The sequence below is a fragment of the Phoenix dactylifera genome, chromosome 1 (genome assembly GCF_009389715.1).
Source record: "Phoenix dactylifera cultivar Barhee BC4 chromosome 1, palm_55x_up_171113_PBpolish2nd_filt_p, whole genome shotgun sequence".
NCBI lineage: Eukaryota > Viridiplantae > Streptophyta > Magnoliopsida > Arecales > Arecaceae > Phoenix > Phoenix dactylifera.
Genome location: NC_052392.1, coordinates 7,176,624 through 7,195,258, shown reverse-complemented (window position 1 = coordinate 7,195,258; position 18,635 = coordinate 7,176,624). Strand labels below are relative to the sequence as shown.

Sequence of the window (18,635 nt, the reverse complement as noted above, 5' to 3'; positions counted from 1 at the left end):
CTGCTCCGGCCGAACTTGAGGTGCTGACTCGGCCGGAGGTGGTGAGTTTTGGACAGAATGTTCAGGACTGGGTGGAGGACGTCGAGAGGCGTTGGAAGCCCCTTTGCTTCTTAGCTTCATGGCAGCGACTCGGGCCCTTCCTCTAGCGCCAACTGTTGCTGGAAATTGGACCCAGGGGCCGCCGCGAAACCAGGAGAGGAAGAGCTCCGCCGCAGGGAGGGCGGACGGCGGTGCGCCGGCCGGCTGCGTCCTCCTGGAGGGTGAGCGAGTGAGGGAGAGTGCGTCCTGTCCTGTCCTGCAAAAAAGCCCGGCCGCCGGCCCTCCGATGCTTAAGTCAGAGGGGGCAAATATGTGGAGAGAGCAAGGAAGAGATATGTGGAGAAGATGGAGAGAATATTGTGCTCAATTGTGTCTGTGCTGTTTACTTGTGTTCCGGTCCCCCCCTTCTTTCCTCCCAGGCTCCCTTTTATAGAAGGATTTTATGTTGCCTGGGAGGTGACAGGGAGTTTGTTCTCTTTTGTAATAATTGGGCACGATTTGGCCCATTAATGGCGTAGTGGAAAATAAGGCCAAATCAGACCGGAACCAGGGAGTTGTCACGGTCGATCGGACCTGTTGGAGTGGTTGAACCGCCGGCCGTGGTAGGCCTGGGGTCCATGGATGGTAAGTGCATTTATTACCGAGTGAATCGGCGGTCAGGGAGAGCCCTACGCTTTGATGGTTCAGTGATCCGGAGATTGTCTTGAGCCGTGTTCATTAAATGACTGAGTGCATCGGAGACTTGAGGGGGTCTCATGCATTAATGGCAGGTCGTGCCGAATACCTGCGGAGATCTTATGCCTTGATGGCTTGGAGATAGCGGCAGGTTGTAGTGGAGTTGTCAGGTCCCTCAGGGGGTTAGGCAGGAGTTGAACATTTGGTCAAGGCAATCGGCTCGACAGGGGTGCCGAGCTGAGCTGGTCGCCCAATGGGGCGCCCTGTGGCGGGGTTGCTTCTAATGCTTCTGGTCAGCGTCTTCTAATCGAGCGCTTTTCTGGTCGGCGTCCTCTGGTCGGCTCTTTCTAGCCGAGCATCCCTACTTGGTTGTGTTGGTTGGTCCGAGCGCCTCTTCTTGGCGCTCCCTCTGGTCGGCGATCTTGGGCCGAGCATCTTTTCGGAACGGCGCTCTCTAGCCGAGCACCCCTTTGGTCGGTGCTCTCTGGTCGGGCGCCTTCCTGGTCGGCGCTTTCCTGGTCGGCGCCTTCCTGGTCGGCGCTTTTTGGCCGAGCGCCTTTCCGGTCGGCGCTCTTTGGCCGAGCGCCTCCGTGGCGGTATGACTTGGGGTTTTCCCCCAACAAGTTCCAATATTTGTGTCTCATATGTTATGCACTCAGTTGCCAGTCTATTCTAATATACAATACGAGCCCCATAGTTCATGTTCATGACGTGCACCACTTGGTGAGTATTTCCACATTAGTTAAACACACGACATATTTCCTGCAACTCTTCGAGAACTTTTTTGGCATTGATTCTTTTTTTTTTTTTTTTTTTTTTTGCTTAGACGGATGTTTCACACTACTCTACTATGAATACATCCCAAAAAAAATCAGAAAACATGATGTCCCTAAAAACTCTCAAAGTACGCCATGCATAGCTAAGACCAGCCCAGACGACCCTCAATTCCACTCCAAATACTAAATTAGCGAAGTTCGGGCACCAGCCCGCAACAAGAAGTCTAGAATCTGGGCCATGGGTTCTTTTGAAGACCTATAAAAAGTCTAATTGCAGTCCATATTTTCTCTATTATTTGTATTTTCACTAGATATTGCCTCCCATGTGCTATATTCTAGTGTTAGGAAAGCAATCGCTAAGAGGGAAGAAAACTGATCTCCAAGCTCGCCAAACTCGTGTTCACCATCTACCTAATTGAACCTATCGACTCAGAAAGGCGAGTTTAGTACAAAAATTATAGAAGTGTATTAACCATCTACCCAATTGAACCTATCGACTCAAAAAAGTGGATCTGTAAACAATATGATATAAAAAAATATTATATGGCGAATAAAAAAAAGCAGATTTGTAAAAAATATTATAGAAGTCTGAAGCTCAGGAAGGCTAATAAAAAATATTATAGAAAGACATTTCGGGGCATTCCGAGAATCGAACTCGGGACCTCTCGCACCCAAAGCGAGAATCATACCACTAGACCAAATGCCCAGATGTCCAATAAGGCACTACAGCCAAACTGTCCAGTTTGGTACATTGTAAATCTGAAATCTTATGGACTAATTTTAATTTGTTTTCTAAATATTCAGATATGCTACTAGATGAAGGTGCCACGCTGCTAAAGTCTGTAGGGTTGGTATTAAAGATCTTGGTTCAAATCTCGCCTTCACCTTGATTTTAGTTAGGAATTGATGGAAAATCTAATATATCTAGAAGAATGATCCATGAAAGTTCTAACATAGTATTCGGCTATGACAATAAGAGTATTCGGTTTCTCGCTTCCTCTCTATGTTTTCTATTTCAAGAATAAACGGTGGTACCATCTTGATCCAGCCAATAGGGTCAAAAGGACAAACCTGAAACGCATGGTTCCTCTCACTGGAACAAAAGCAGACATTAATTTCTATCATCAACAGATAGATTCCTCACCAAATATGAATCATATACAAGCACTTGTTAGATGCTTCTTTTAAATGCTAGACAAAACTGGGATTTAATTTCAGAGAATTTCATGATCTCGGATGCACACCGTACTTGCCCTGACAACGTCATTAAGTTATTAATTAGATCTTGGCTGATATAATGTTGTCGACCGCTTAATTATAGTTGACCAAGAGGCAAGTAAGTTTCGGATGTCAACAGAAATAGAATAGTGCAAATTAGTAAGCTAGTCTCCTGAAGCATTATTATTATTATTATTATTATTGCTAGAGCGGATGGCTCATACATATCTAGTATGATGCACCCAAAAAGGTCAAAAAAAAAAAAATCCAAATCTTGATCCAACAAACAAGATAATTTTTTTACAGGCTTCAAGGAAGGGCAGGAGGGGACCCCCAAGAAGCATGGAGGGGATGCAAGGTCCAAAGAGAACAGGAACAATTTGAATTAGGTGCTCTAGTAGTCCTCAAAACTTCCTCATTCCACCAGTCTTCCAAAGAAATTGTCCTCATGCATCTCTTCATGTATAGGAACAAGACCTGGCGATAGTAATCTAATTAACTTTTGGGTTGGCTTCTTGATGCAATTTCTGTGGAGGAAAGGTTTTTAAAGCGTAAAGGTGGGCACTAGGGTTCGTAAAGAGCAGCACAAATACTTCAAGGAGTACCGCGGTCTCTTGAGGGAGTGCAAGGACCATTTAGTGGGTCCTTTAATTTGCGGTGTTTGAAACGAATGAGCGCAATTAGGAGGCCAATTGATCGAGAAGGGGATCTTTAGGGCCTTATCTAGGTTTTGGGACCAAGATTGGGAGCAGATTTCATTCCAAATTTTCATCCAATGGCCAACAATGGTTGCTGATTTGACTATATACTAGTTTAATTGTTTAGAAGATAGTTTGGAAAGTTTTAGAGGACCTTTGGTGGATTTTTTTTCCCAAGTAGCCAAATCATAATATTGTTTATCTCCTTTTTGAAATGTCAATTAGGAGAGCAATAGAAACCTCTATTTGCAAAGATTATGTTTCTTTATATTCCTTTTTATTGTGGAGTTCTTGTTGGACACAATTGGAATATTAGAATGTGGCTACTAGGGTCATAATAGAGGATGTGCTATGAGACTAGGACTTGGATCGAGCATGATAAAAATCTGCTAGCCCAACCTGTTTATTTGGTAGAGTTGGACTGAGGTTTTATAAGCTTAGATTACGTTTAAGATTAAAATCCCAAATCAACCTCAAGTAGAGCTTGGATAGGGTTGATCTTCAACTAAATCCGAACTTGACTCTAACCCAACCTGAATCCGACCTAACCTAACTTAAACCTATTTGACCCAATACTTAAGTAAATAAAATAATTCATATTTATATGTCGTATAAGTAACTTATATGGTTATATAATTGTGCCTTAATCTAATTAAATTATGTGTAAGTTCAAATTGAAGCCTCAATTTAATTAATTCAATAAAAACACCCCGCATATTTTCGTTATATTTAAAACTCCTATTCAATGTGACACGACTAGGCTAACCAGAATCAACCCAAATTTAGTGTATAATAGGATTGGGTTATGTTGGGTCAAAAAAACCCTAACCCTAGTCTAGGTTGGGTTAGAGAAACTCTAACCCTGGCAGAATTTTAAAGATTGGTTGGGTCCGGATTTGCCCTTAACCCGACCCAACCTACCCAAGTTGCAGTCCTAATGTCTTGGTTGGTTAAAAGGGTTGACCGGTATTATTTTGAAGGTTGGGTTGGGTTAAGGAAAAGCCATTTGCGGCTGCTCTCTCTCTTCCAGCCCTTTATTTCTTTCTTTTTCTCTCTATTGCAAGCCTTGTTTTGATGGTTCTGGTTATGGCTTGGTTGAAAGTTGACAGCCAGTTTGATCAGCCAAACAAGTGGCAGAAATGGAGTGCAGTCTTTATTTGATCAAATTTTCTTCATGGATGAAGGTAAAATAAAAACCAAGAGAGAGCTCCACCCACCATTCACCATTTTCTTAACCCTTGCCTAAGTTGCTATTGGCGCTCAAAATATAGGGACCTGAACCTGCAACAAAACCAGCTAAAATAACTACCACAGCACCTTGGAAACCGAAGGAAAGGTTACTCTTTTTATTATCGATCGTTATTTATCTCATAAGCAAATAACCATTACTGTCCCAGCTGCTTTTACATTATAATGGAAGACAATGTATTCAAAGGTTCCATCATCTGCAAATCTTGGTTACACTGTTTGTAACCTAGACGAAAGCATGTTGCTTAGACTCTAAGGTCCCGACCTGATAATAATGGCGAGGCACCAAGAATCTGTAGACGAGATGCCCCCAGGGAATATTTCTAAGTTGCTGCACACTGCAACTCTTACACCGCATGACCTTGGTGTTTGATTCCGATCCTTTTTCTTCAGATATTTGTTACTAAATCAACATGCAGTGATTACTGGAATCTTGATAACTAAATCTCATTCTGACACCCTTGATAAGTCCATAATATCAAAGAGAAACAACTTCTTGTACAGGCAGTGGATGTTCAGAAAAAGGGATACAACATGAGCTCAATCAACTGGCCTAATCTACAAACCAGATCACTCAGGAGTATAAAGACCATGGCACATACATCTTAGCCTAGTCCAGGTTAATTAGAGTCAAAATTAGTTGTAGCCCTCTCCACATGCACCAAGTTGTAAACCAAGGATTAATCAATTCATTTTCTTGAGAATCATGCATGGCTGGTACAAAAATGCCTCAGGGACATCAACATGATTCAAAAATTTTGGACAAAAAAAAAGTTTGATGCGATCATCTGTTAAGACTGTTAAAGAAACCCTTGTGGATAGAGAGAGTAGGACATTTTTTCAAAATACAACAGTGCAGGAGAAGAAAATGAGAAGTGGCTCCTAAATCCAAAACAAGGTATGAAGTGGTGGTGGGAAAATTCAAACCTTGCAAAAAAAAAAAAAAAAAAGAAAGCTAAACAATACCACCACATAAAAAAACATGACCACCATAGCAAGATCTAGATGAATTCCTAGGTCAATTCTATCTAAACTATGGAGACTACTAGCAAAAATATAACTCAAAATAGCAGAGAAATGAGATAGGATCGTGAAAGGCACAACAACTTATCGACATCTAACCAGCCAGCCTTCTTGGTGTCTCATTGTACCAAAATGCCAGATTGCAGTACATCAGAACCCTGAACAAATAGGACTTCTAACATGAAACTAAGGGCAAGCATTAAATATTAGAATGTCGCCAAGCTAGTTCTGGTTGCATGATCATAGATCTACATATATACGAGTGTGACGATGGAGAACACTCGCTTCCAACTTGCAAAATGGATCAATTGAACAATCTGCAACCTTTCCAAGCTGGTATCTGCTTGAAACCTCCAAAAACAAGAGCGAAACATAGGCAATTGAAATTGTGATCCAGATTGGATCCAGCAGAATTACACAAATTCTGCGGCTTTTTCTGAAGCAAACTGGAAATCATTCTTGTTGCCTTTTTAATGTGAACCCGAGCTGATAAGGATCAACTGAAAGGTCATGAATCAGAATTATACTTGTGAAAGACCCCCAACCCCAATTAGCCTAATGTTTCAGTCAACATTTAAAACAGAAAAATCTCTGGCACGGATGCAGGATCAAGCTCCCAATATCCTCGTAGCTTGCCACCTCTTTCATCTGTTAGCCGGAATGCAGGTATTTGGTGAGAGAATCTCAGAAACTCATCTTCCAGAATCTCCATCATGGCAATAACATTTCCTTTTCTTTCAGGCCTGAATACAGCTCTATAACCATTCACCTTAGTTAAAAGCGAAACTTTAATGCCTGAACCAGTATGCTCACAAATCTCCACCATATCATACTCACAATTTTCTAAATCTGAGAGGGTCCATCCTGCACGCCACTTCTTGTATACAGCCCAAATCTCACCAATGCCGGGGAGGATAACATATTGGTTTTTTCTACCAGTTGGTCTGGCCTGTACAAGATGAGAAAATATATCCGTAGTATCAAATGTAACGCTACCGGAAGCAACTTTAAATGTTCCACATCCAATTGGCAGCTCCTCTCCCAACCAACGTTTCTCCTCCTCTCTTGAAGGACAAGCCTCGAGCCATATCATATGCACTCTAAAATCCTCCAACTCAACTTTCCTGATCCAACCATAGTATTTGGGAAATTTGTCAATATCACTGTACAATGCCCATATCTGGCCAAGTTGAAACTTTTCAATAGCCTTGCCTTCTTCAAAGTTATGGAACTCTGATTCTGGATATACATAGGTAATCGGGCTTTGAGATGATGATGTAGAGGGATCATGACATTCAGCATCACTGTTAGCATTGGCATTCTGAGGATCTACATTATTTTTGTCAATCTCTACTCTGGATGACTTTGTTTCATTTATATGATTTGAACCGGTTGTTGCCATATGCTGACTTGTACTTGCATGATATTTCTCCTCACAAACTCCATTTGTTCCATGAGAAGAGAAGTTCAGACATTTTATATTCTCAGTTTCCCCAATTTTGACAGTTCCCAGCTTCTCATCATCAAGTGCAGTCTTTGGATAGGAACCATTACATTCATCATCCAACTTTTCAACTCCAACTGTTAAACTGTCAAGACTGATGGAATGAAAAATCTCTTGAAAGTTGTTAGGGAGGGAAGCCGAATCAAGTTCAAGACAACCTTTTGGAATGCCTCCCTTTTCAGCTCCAGTCATCCTATAAGAAGGAATACTGTGAGAAAATCTAAGTATTTCATTGGGTGGTATGACACATGAGGCTGTTATTCCGCCTTTTGCTCGGATGAACAAGCTCACAAAACCCTTTATCTTGACCAATGGAACAACAGCTATGCCAGTGCCTGCTGTGACATCTGAAACAACTTCTACAATTTCATATTCATAGAGCCTGTGACTGTCTGGATCAGAGCTCCACCCAATATCCCAGTCCTTGTAAAGAGCCCAAACCTCGCCCTTCCTAGGATATATGTCATATGAGTTTCTCTTTCTGCCTTTTTCCCAAGATATAACATGAGAGAACATCAGGCGGTCCTCAGTGACTTCTGATTTCCCTAGTCTGAAGTTCCCACAAGCAACAGGCAATTCCTCATCAGACCATGCCATTTCAGCTTTATTTGTGGGTTCATGCTCTAGCCAAGTAAAGCGCAGTTTGAAGGGTGGGCCATATACATGCCTAATCCGAGCATAGAATCTAGGCATCCCATCCAGATTATCATAGACTGCCCAGATCTGATCAACTGCAAATTGAGTTGGACTCCTGAGCTTCTCGAAGTCAAAAAACTCTGGATCAGGGTAGGAGAAGGACCCAACATTAGGTGAAGCCTTGGAGCTTGAATCAACACTAGAATCAATTCCAGCTTGAGATATTTCCTCTTTCTGAATGGTTCCTTGTTTGCTTTCACGCAATTTATCTTCGGTCACTTCTCCACTTCCATTTGGCAATTTCTCATCACACATGGTGCCTCTTTTCTGTCTGCTATCCATTTTGTCTTCAGAAATATTGTTCTCACCCATTCTCACATCAACTCTATTGGCATCACCATCTGAAAAGTCTTTAACACTCTGATCAGCATTATATGATGATCCACCCTTTTTCAACCTTTTATGACTGGGAGGATTCATGTAGTCATCATTGTCACTTCCATCTTCATTATATCTGACATTTTGCTTCTGCCTGGTTGATCTTCGCAGGCAATGGCTGGCATCTGCCCCAGCACCATGCTCTGCAGGAGGACCATCTTCAATAACTATATCTTCACTATCAGTGCTATCTGAATCACTAGATTCGACGACTGTTTTTCTGCCCCTCTTCTGGCTTGTGTTTGCTTTTGAAGGCTTAGCCACCTGCTCTTTCTTATTCACCTCCGTAAGCTTTACTTTTTCAAACTTCACCTCATTGCCTGCCCCAACTTCAACATTCACCTTACTATCTACTTTTGTCTTGTTCATAGACCCACCTTCATGTTCAGAGTTGACCGCTGAAGTCCCACCCACATTACCCTGAAATGCGGCAGTACTAGAAGCAGCATGTCCAAATTGAGTTTGCTGGCCGGTATTATGAGCTTGCTGGTTAGGAACTTGCTGCGTCGGAATTCCAGAATTGTTATATGAATAGCCCGAACTTGTCCCAGGAGGCACACTTTGTGCATTTAAATCATATGCTATGAAAGGTTTCATGCAATTCTGACAGCGGAGAGCTCTGTTTAATATTGTCCTGTAATACTGGTATCTCATGCCACAAGTAGGGCATATGGTCCAAAAAGTCTGGGTACCACCGAAAGCTGATGGCTGTTGCTGCTGCTGATTCAAACCATTAAAAGTCATGTTATGAACATTGCTTCTAGCATAAGTAGTATTCTTGGCTTGCTGAGAAGGCTGCCTTGCTGGGGTAATTTTAACATTAGCATTTCTTTTGATGTCATGAAGGGACCGCTTCGCACGGTCAGATAGCGTCATATGTGCTTCTCCAATTAACTTAAATGCAGCTTCAGCACCTGCAAACTTGTTTTTATCGGGATGCAGTAAAAGAGCAAGCTTCCGATACTGCTTCTTGATAGATGAGTCATCTGCTGATGGTTCTACTTGAAGAATTCCATACCAGTCCATTTCCCCATTGACCTTAACTGCAGCAGAGCAATGCACTTCACAAACAGTTAACATCTGAGAGATGTTGTCAAGGTCAGGAAAGAGCTGTTGGGCCTTGAGAGCAATCTTCCGTGCCCCAACAAAATCTTTGTTTTGCATTCTTTTTTCCGCAATGTCCTTGGCTCTGATAGCCTCTTCCTTGTTGCACTCCATCATGATATAATAAGGACACCGTTGAATTCCTTCATGTAAGATGCTTCAACCAAAACAGGCTATGGTTCTTCCTCATGCTCATTAATATTCATGGAGCATGAATACAGTGGTTGAACAAAACCAGGATCTGGTATTGTAAGTAGAACCAACCCCCTCTAAACAATAATTCTCTACTTCTGGGAATTCAGTCACCTGCATGTAGCAGACAGAGGATTACTTGAACTTCAGTCCTCAAGAATAAAACAAGAGAAAATTTGATACAGCATTGCAGATTCACATATGGCTTCCATTACAAATATCTGAACTAAATCTTACAATACAACAGATAAGCTGCCAAAAGCTGGCTATATTTTTAATCAAAAAATTTTCAGATGCCTACCCATATCAAGATGAACAAGCCAAGACCTCAAGTGTTATATGAAGAATGGAAAGAAAAAAGAGATGATTATAACTGACCATATATCTAAAAGTTTTTGATTTGCAACTACAGAGTATGAAGGAAATTCAAAAACTAACATAAAAACTTTATTGATCTGAACTAATCTCTGCAACAATTTGATAGATTAACATGGAGGTTAAAGCTACCAAGACCTTAGAATAAATCTACACCAAATTTTTCATTTACATTCAAATTCCAATTATCCCTACATCTTAATTTTGAAAAGTGCTTATAGACTCCATATATTCTTTTAAAAAAAAAAAAATCTCATACACAAAAATCTGACCCTTTTATCAGTAATACATTATAATAAGCTAAATTTAACTAGAAATAATGAATCACCTTATTATAGGCATAATCCTATGTCACTAAACTTCAAATCAAACACTGAGGGTCAAAAATATAGAACTTAAGAAAATAGACTATATCTTCTAGATATCATAAGGGCCTCCAAAAGAAGCATTTGCACAAATGAAAGAGAAAGTAAATTATAAAGAATACCTTATGTAATCTTACGTGGTGTTTGGTGACCCGAATGTGATAACCAAGATGATCTTAAATCACTAGTGATCCTTATCCCGGGTAATCTAATCCTTGGTGATCTAAGATCACCATGTTTGGTATGCTGTGTTCCAGTGATTAAAGATCTCCAAGTATCCATGAGTAACCTATTTGTGTTCCGTAGGAATCCAATATCACTGACCATATAATACCAAAATTACCCCTGGCATATTTCATAAAGTATATTTATTATTCATATAAATATATTATTATTATACATTTATTAATATATTAACTGCTACTATATTCCATAAAAATATATTTATTAATCCAAAAAATATGTTAATTGTTATTATAAAATTAATATTTTTATTTATGCTTATGTCATATCTATAATATTGGTATAATATATTAAGTATATTGATATAATAATTTTTGTCGCTGGACTGAGGGATATTTTTGTTCCCAAGATCACTGCCCTAAGATGATCTTGGATACCCGACCTCAAGGATGTGTTTTCCATCACTGAGTTAGGCAGTAATTTGATGAGTAGGGATGATTTGGGATCATTGCCACGTAGGATCTCCATGGTACAACCAAACATGATGTTCTCGTCACCTCTACCCACATCACCCTTGATGGAATGATCAACCCGTACCAAATGCCCCTTATTGTGACCATGATTAGTAGACTAGAGGACTGCTAGTAAGAAGATGAGCATCAAGCAAAAGCACAAAAAATCAATGACTTAAAAAACATTGAAAATCAAGTGCGACCATCCTATTGATATTACACTAATACGACAACAAAATTATCAAGGAAAAAGATGCAGCCCTATTACAAGTCCTAGTGGATATAATTTACACCAGGATGTCTTCATCAAGTGATATTCTGGACATCTCTTATAATAAGCAGATTGATCCAAAAGGTATTCTATGTTAGCAACGAAACTAAGAAGAAAACTGAAATTAGTTTGGTTTTGTTTCAGTTTATTTAATAATAGTAGTAAATTGGGGTGCCATAACAATACTATTTAGGTCAAAGTATGTTATTGGATCAAATTGTTGGTGAAAATATAGCCCTTCTGAATTACAAGAGTAGTCCCTCACTACTCAAGTACAGGATTGGGTTTCTCATATCTTATCCAGGTTTTTTCCCATTTGTTCCATTCTTATAGGTCTTTTAGCATAATTGATAAATCCCTACATGCAGCAACACTTCCTCATCAGATGAAGGAGAGGTATTGCCAAATGTAGTTCAAGCCCCAAACACAGAAAACCAACAACTGCTCTACATATTTCCAAGTTCCAACAGGGAGAGACCACATTGCAAACCTGCCAAATGTATTCTGGCTTTGAATGGTTGCCTATAGATAAGCTGTAAGATATAACATGGGGCTTATTCCAAAAATCTAAAAATAATTGAACTACTTAGATAATATATTTTATTTAGATATTATGCTTCTGTGCCAATGATACAAGGTCAGAACATAATCAAGCATTAGCCATTGACGACTTTTAGTTACATCAACTACAATTAAACTCTTTTCCCCTTTCTCCTACTTCTCCTCCCTTCTCTCTCGTTGTCATTGAACAAAATGACTTTACAGGTCCAAGCAAAATATGCAACAGCCCAATAACACAAGTTTTAAGAGAGTGAATTGGGGGCAGCCCAAACTTAAGCAAGCCCCTCTATGGCCACTTTTTCGGATATGTGAAATACCCTACTAGTATTAGTTCATCAGGCATATAAGAGAGCTACAAAGTGGACCTTGATTTTGTTACTTTTCTAAGGATGTTCTGGAAGAACATAATGAAAAATGATCCTAACTCATTATTGGATCTGTTTTTGATGCTTGATGATGTTCACAATTAATATCTAACTTCAAACACATAAGATGTCCCTCATGTCATATGGATCAATGGTACTACAATTTGACCCTATCGGGATTGTAGCAATGTCTCTTGGACTCTATTAGAATCAAAATGGCATCAATAGAAATGAAATATCATTTATTAAACAATGGCATCAATAGTAATCATTCTTGATAAAATTATGTTTTTTTCTTTTGAGGGGGAGGGGGTGTCGATACACAGAAACAAATCTTCCCTTCCCAACATACAAATTGTCCACCACCATTCTAGGACCGAATCAAGCACACTCAACTTAACACAGGACTTATCAAAGTAGGGTTTAGCTAATGATTGAACCCAAAATTGCAGTTATGGATAAAATTTTGGATCACTTAAGATACTAGAAAATCATGACATAATGTGAATTTACAATGTCTCTGAAATTACAATGTTGTTGTTGTGTACAACTAGTAGTTTTTGCTTTCAAATGAAAATTCAAAAAAAATCACTGAAAGGGTGGAAGCATAAATTTCTGGCAGAGTAATTTTCAAGTTCATGATTCCCTATCATCTTATATTTTTCCATTTTCAAAGATACCCTTAAACAACCAAAGACCTTGTAAAATATCTCAATTTTTAGCATTTTAAAATTTTAAGTTTGAGAAAGAAAAATCATGATATTGGAAATTAAGAACCTTGGAATGCAACCTAAATATATTTGTATTACAAATATATGGATATTTTGATAAAATTCATTGATCCATGTCTAAATCAAAAGATCTAACATCACCCAAACAAACTTTAGGTGGCCTTTGAAAATATAGCATGTTAGAATTTTTATGAACCATATTCATAAAAAGAAACTTATCGAGTTTTAATACTTAACACCTCAAAACCAAAGTTTAAAATATAGGTTGATACAGTATGTAGTGGTTTCTAGATGCCATACTAGCCGAGGACCAGTATGTAGAAGCACAGGTACATGCAGTATCTAGCCTAACCACATCCAAACCAATCCTAAATCATGCAGTTCAGGGCATATTGCACAAAAACTAAGCTTGAATCAAGCCCGGATCAAGAACCAAGCAGTCAGACCCGAACACAGCTCAAGATAAAATTTATTTGGTTTTGAGGCTCATTTTCCACCATTTAACTCTAAAACATACTTGGTTTCACCAAAAATTGATTAGATGTTCAATAACACCTTTTCATAATAAAGAGTTCACTTCAAGAGAGAATACACATGGGATACACCTTGCATTAGCATTTCTTATCTAATCCCAAATTCTCATCCTCTTTACATGCTTGTAGAAGAACCACAAGATGACTCTAAATATAACTAAGACCACATCTTGTTTACTTTACAATTTAACTAAAATGGGCTCAGTAAGAATTATAAATAAACTTCCTAAAACTAAGAATGCTTTTAATACTAAAACTTCTAATCAAATTTCACTTAGACTGAGTAAATTTCAACACCCTCAAACACTTAGCTAGTTATCAATCTGGACAATACTTTTCCAAATATTCACCATACTCGGGCTTTATCTGAAAAGGTGTTGTGTCTAGTCTAATACTAGTTTATCTTAAAACAAATTTGATCCAACTCTAATAACCATTGTTATGTTTGAACCTGCATGTAAGATATTAGCAATATAATCTCGAATTGAATTAGAATCAAGAACCTTATATGATTGATATAGCTCAGTAATGTGCACACAAAAACACACCCCATATGTAGATATACCATATATCATGTACTCCTTAGTCTGAAATATGTAAATTATGATCTGTTGTGTGTATGGTTATGGACTTATATCAGACTTGCATATAGCAAGATCCAGGTTTGGGGGGGATTCATTCCCCTAAAACCTAATCAAGCTTGACATGATGCAGATCTTAATTTGTCCATTTTCCAAATGCATCTATCTATGTAATGTGTCAGTTCTCCTTTTGCAATCAAGGGGGTAGCAATGCAATTACATTCTCAGGCACTGCTTGTTTTAGACAAGCAACTGGAAGTTTCATGTGCATTCAGAGACGGAACAAATAAAATGGTCATTCATGTATACATATTTTAATTCTCTCATTCATTTGGCCTGTTGAAGTAAAGATGAAGGCCGAACATTTCTTGCTGCATATAGTCATGTCAAATCATGATATTTGTGATGTTGGTTGACCATAGGGGTTTCTTTTTCAAAAAATGAATTTTGAACTGCGATGTAGAAATTTTCTACTTCAGTAGAATAATTGAAGTTCACCCTTGTCTTTGCTCACCATATGGTCCCCCACTCCGCATATTAGAAACCAAATAAGTAAAAAATCCTTATTTCAAAAGTCTATACATACATAATATAAAAAAAAAATCTAATCATGTATTTTTGAGTCATTGGCTTTCAGCACACACGTAAAATCATGACTACAGCACTTAAATCGACACTCCAGCCTTATTTTTTGGAAAAACTTAGCATTGTAAACCATATATGTATATCAATCAATACCCTTTGTCAGCATGATCCTCAATATAGGAACACTATCTTTCCTGCCCCAAGCAGGTACACCCCCCATACATTGATCAAACATTTGTTAAAGCAAAAAAAGGCATATTTATCCACTCATTGATGATCTCTTAATAACCTGTGAATCACAACAAGAATGCTCAACTGACTAGCTTTTCTTGTTATGTATTGAATTACTTTTGATATTTCGAAGAATTTTAGTTGATGACAGCATGGATGTGATTGACAGCATCGAAGGGAAGTTTACAACTCTTAAAGGTTACTATTGAAAATAATATGGACGTAAAGTACAAAGTTGCAGCAATGGTTCTGAAGAAAGGGTGAGAAAAGTTCCAACTTCCTGTTGGGCCACTAAAAATAGACCTAGGCTTATATCTCTTGATAATCACAAAGATTAAAGACCAATGGAATTCAAGAGGTGTGGCAATTTATAATTATTTCAGACCATGGGTTATTAATTGATGAAACAAAAAAAGTTTATCTACAAAAGTTAAAATGTCTACGGAAGCATTGGCAGATAGACAAAATTATATAAAAGACTTACTTTTCCCATAAATCTCTTTGGAACTTAAAGTTGAATACCTACAACTCATTTCAGCCTTGCAGAATCCAAGTTTAATCTAGGCAAAATGCTTATTTACATTTAATGACAAAATGGAAATGCCTCACAAGTTAGTCTTGACAAAAAATCCAAAATGACACTTGTTCCTGATCATTTCCTCTTTTTTTTTTGAATGAAATTTTGAGCCGCATTGCATGCTACTAAGAGTTGATAAAGCCACCAAAGTCAAATATCGAGCAATAGAATGTGCCCAAGCACGTAAGATGAGCAAGCATATAAGAAAATATAGGGCAAATATTTAGCAAAACATGATACAATTAAGTTAAAGGCAAGTAGATTATAGGGCAGATTGGTTGCATTAATTAATAGTAAAGCCAAACGACGAGTTTGAATAGATAAATGTTAGAGATTGTATCCTTCAATAAGAATGAACAGAAAAGGAATTGTAAAACCAACACCTAAAAGCTGAAACAAGGGTTGCCTGTTATGGTTAAGGCCATCTCAGTTGGAGGACTGAAAGGTTTTCCTCAAGCCCATCTCTTTATTATTTTAATGGCAGAAGCTTTGAAAGAAGCCAAGACTAGGAAATCAAAGAAGTGGCACTACACCGGGTATCAACCTGCTTCCATCCCTAACACTCTTCAACAGGTGAATCACAGCATCTCACTTTCCTGCTTCCATGAATATTTCTCCACTCAAAACAAAAAAAAAAAACAGCATAGCCATTCATGTATCTTCTCACGTGCATCACACATGCAGGACCTTATAAAAGGATAAATAAGGGAAATATCATAGGCTCATAGCCTTTATAAGTTGGATGGATTTGTAAAGCCAACCTGAAATAGCTGAAACAAGTCGTGTTGGTTTTGGATATATTTAACCCTATTGGAGGATTCAAAGGTTGTCCATATTCCAGAAAGGATAAATTGGGAAATTTCATGCTTTTTATACGTTGAAAATTGCACTGATCATAAAAGATAAAAGTAATTACATTGTTAATTACTCTCCTGAACCTTATGGTATCATACAGACCTGCAATCTGAACCAGAACTTCAATGCAAAGAGGAAGAACAGAAAAAAAACGAAAATCATGTCAAAAAATTCATAAACCAATAATAGAAAGATGGTGTCACAACCTTAACCTATACAGTAGACTAAAATAATCACAAAAAAACCTCTCCCATTGAAATAGTATAATTTATGGAGCATAACCCTAAGCGGAGAAGACTGAACAGATGACTTCAGCATCAAAACAAACCCTCCACAAATTATGCTAATATCAAATCTTTTAAATAAAAGGAAAAAAAATTCTGCCCATAGAAATTTCCTAGCAAAATTTAAGCAGATCCTACAATGCAAAATTAACAGCACAAATTTTTGCCCTAAGAAAACAAAGCCCTTATAGAAATAAATGCACACAATCCTTAAGCTCCACATACATCGATCGCAAATTTGCATATATCTAAAAAGTCAGCTCAACATGAAAGGAAGGGTCCATAACACATCTCAACAAAAATCCATAAATTTCATGAATAACACCCTTCTCACCGATGGTGCAGCCCAACAGAGATCCAGATATAAGCACACAATTTCAAAACCTGCAAAGCGAAAAAAAATTGTTTCAAATTCCTAGACGTGTGACTTTTCTTTACGTCACCAACATCATTAAAATAACACCTTCCTCACCTTAGTTAGCTACAAAAGTAGATACTGCAGCTCAACAGTAATCTAGATAAAAGCCTGCAATCTCAAAATCTGCAAAACAAATGTCACTAGCTTCAAAATCTTAGACATCCCGACTTTTCATTTGGCAATGATAACTAAAGTTTTCTAGAAAAGGATTAAGAACTTTCCAATTGAGTTAGCAGAAATACCCCATTAACCAAAACACAAAGCCTTCCAATGATTCCACAAACAAAACAACAAAAGCATTCAATAGTCTCTTTTAAAGCTATGGCACGCTTGATTCCCCAAATCTCCCCACCAAATACATTTCCCATTCATGAACAGAAATACATAAAATGAAAAAAAAAATCATTTTTTGGCCATTATTAATCCCAATGTCAAGTCCATGTAAAAAGTCATAGTATTTTAAGATTTCGGAAAAATAAAATTTATTGCCCTCAAAATTAGTTTTAACATTTGTTGATGAAAAAGTTTGATTCGGAAACCAACTCTCCATTAAAAGTTTTAGAATTTAAATTCAATAAAATATACAGAGAAAAAGGACATGACCCAGAAAACAACTTCTTACGCAAATTCCACCTCTAAATCACATATAGAGACCAGGTAATCTCGAAAGGGATCAAGAGAAAATTGCAACCAAAATCCTACATTCCACCGACCGACCAGATGAAAGCCTAAAACCCTAAACTCTTACCAAGACGGAAATCGCGAACACCAATCAGTTCTAGAAACGAGGAATCCCTCTAAGGAACCACCGAGGGCAAGAACAGAGCAAGGGAAGCGCGCAACCTCCCGTAGCCTCCAAGCGAGCTGAAATTGAGAAATATGGGGACGAGTGAGAAGCCAATAACCCAAAAAAAAAAAAACCACGGAGTAGCAAAGGTACTTCGGCAGGCCAGAGAAGGAGCTCCACCGCATATGGCCCCGCCGCCGCCCGGAACCCTAAGCGCGCGGCGGAGGAGAGGACGAGGAGGATCGAAACTTTTAGAAACCTAAAACTAGAGAAAGATCGAGAGACAGAAAGAGAGGACTTACTCGCTGGTGTCAGCGGGGGCGGCGGCGGGTGGGGGGGGGGCGGCGGGGGAAGAGGGGGAGGCGAGAGGGGGTGAGGAGGAGACGGAGAAGGGAGGGGTACGGAGGGGTAAAATCCGATAACCCGATCGCCCAGCGGGAAATGAAAAGGTATTGGAGGGAGAGAGAGAGAGAGAGAGAGAGAGAGAGAGAGCGAGCGCTTTGGGGAACGTAAATTGAGAAATGAAAGGGGAGAGTGAGATGCATTTGACTGACATTTGGCACGTTTTCATGCATGTGATGTTGTATGGACGATTGGGATTGCTTTCCAAAGTACTTTCTCCAATTTTTTTCATAACAATGGTTAAAGTTGTACCTTAAATTTGTATTTTGGGAAAACACTATATATGCACATCTATAAAAAAAGGGAGGGGGAAAGAAATAATGTCCAAGAGAAGAGCCCAGAAGTTTGAGACATCTTGTAAGAAGTTAAGCATATGTGATGCATGAGGAAAATATTATGAAAAATAGAGTAGTTGATGGTGTTAGCTCCCCAAGCTGGTAAAATTCTTAATAATTATATTAATTTAGA

The 18,635-nt window shown here is 38.6% G+C and overlaps 1 protein-coding gene and 1 non-coding gene across 3 annotated transcripts; both read right to left on the bottom strand.

The window, feature by feature from the left end:
* Positions 1–2,124: 2,124 nt before the first annotated feature.
* TRNAP-UGG lies at positions 2,125–2,196 on the bottom strand. Its single transcript has one exon. It is a non-coding gene; the product is annotated as a tRNA-Pro (tRNA).
* Positions 2,197–5,714: 3,518 nt separating this feature from the next.
* LOC103724304 lies at positions 5,715–18,106 on the bottom strand. 2 transcript variants are annotated; one of them, XM_017846929.3, is made up of 5 exons: positions 18,068–18,106; positions 17,727–17,842; positions 17,033–17,101; positions 16,895–16,944; positions 5,715–9,665 (listed from the first exon to the last, which is right to left on the bottom strand). In XM_017846929.3, the coding sequence occupies exon 5, from the start codon at positions 9,474–9,476 to the stop codon at positions 6,252–6,254; it is 3,225 nt and encodes a 1,074-aa protein (XP_017702418.1). In that variant the 5' UTR covers positions 9,477–9,665; positions 16,895–16,944; positions 17,033–17,101; positions 17,727–17,842; positions 18,068–18,106; the 3' UTR covers positions 5,715–6,251. The 2 variants fall into 2 exon arrangements, with proteins under 2 accessions (XP_017702418.1, XP_038981159.1); XM_039125231.1 differs by lacking the exon at positions 18,068–18,106 and adding an exon at positions 17,919–17,937.
* Positions 18,107–18,635: the final 529 nt, after the last annotated feature.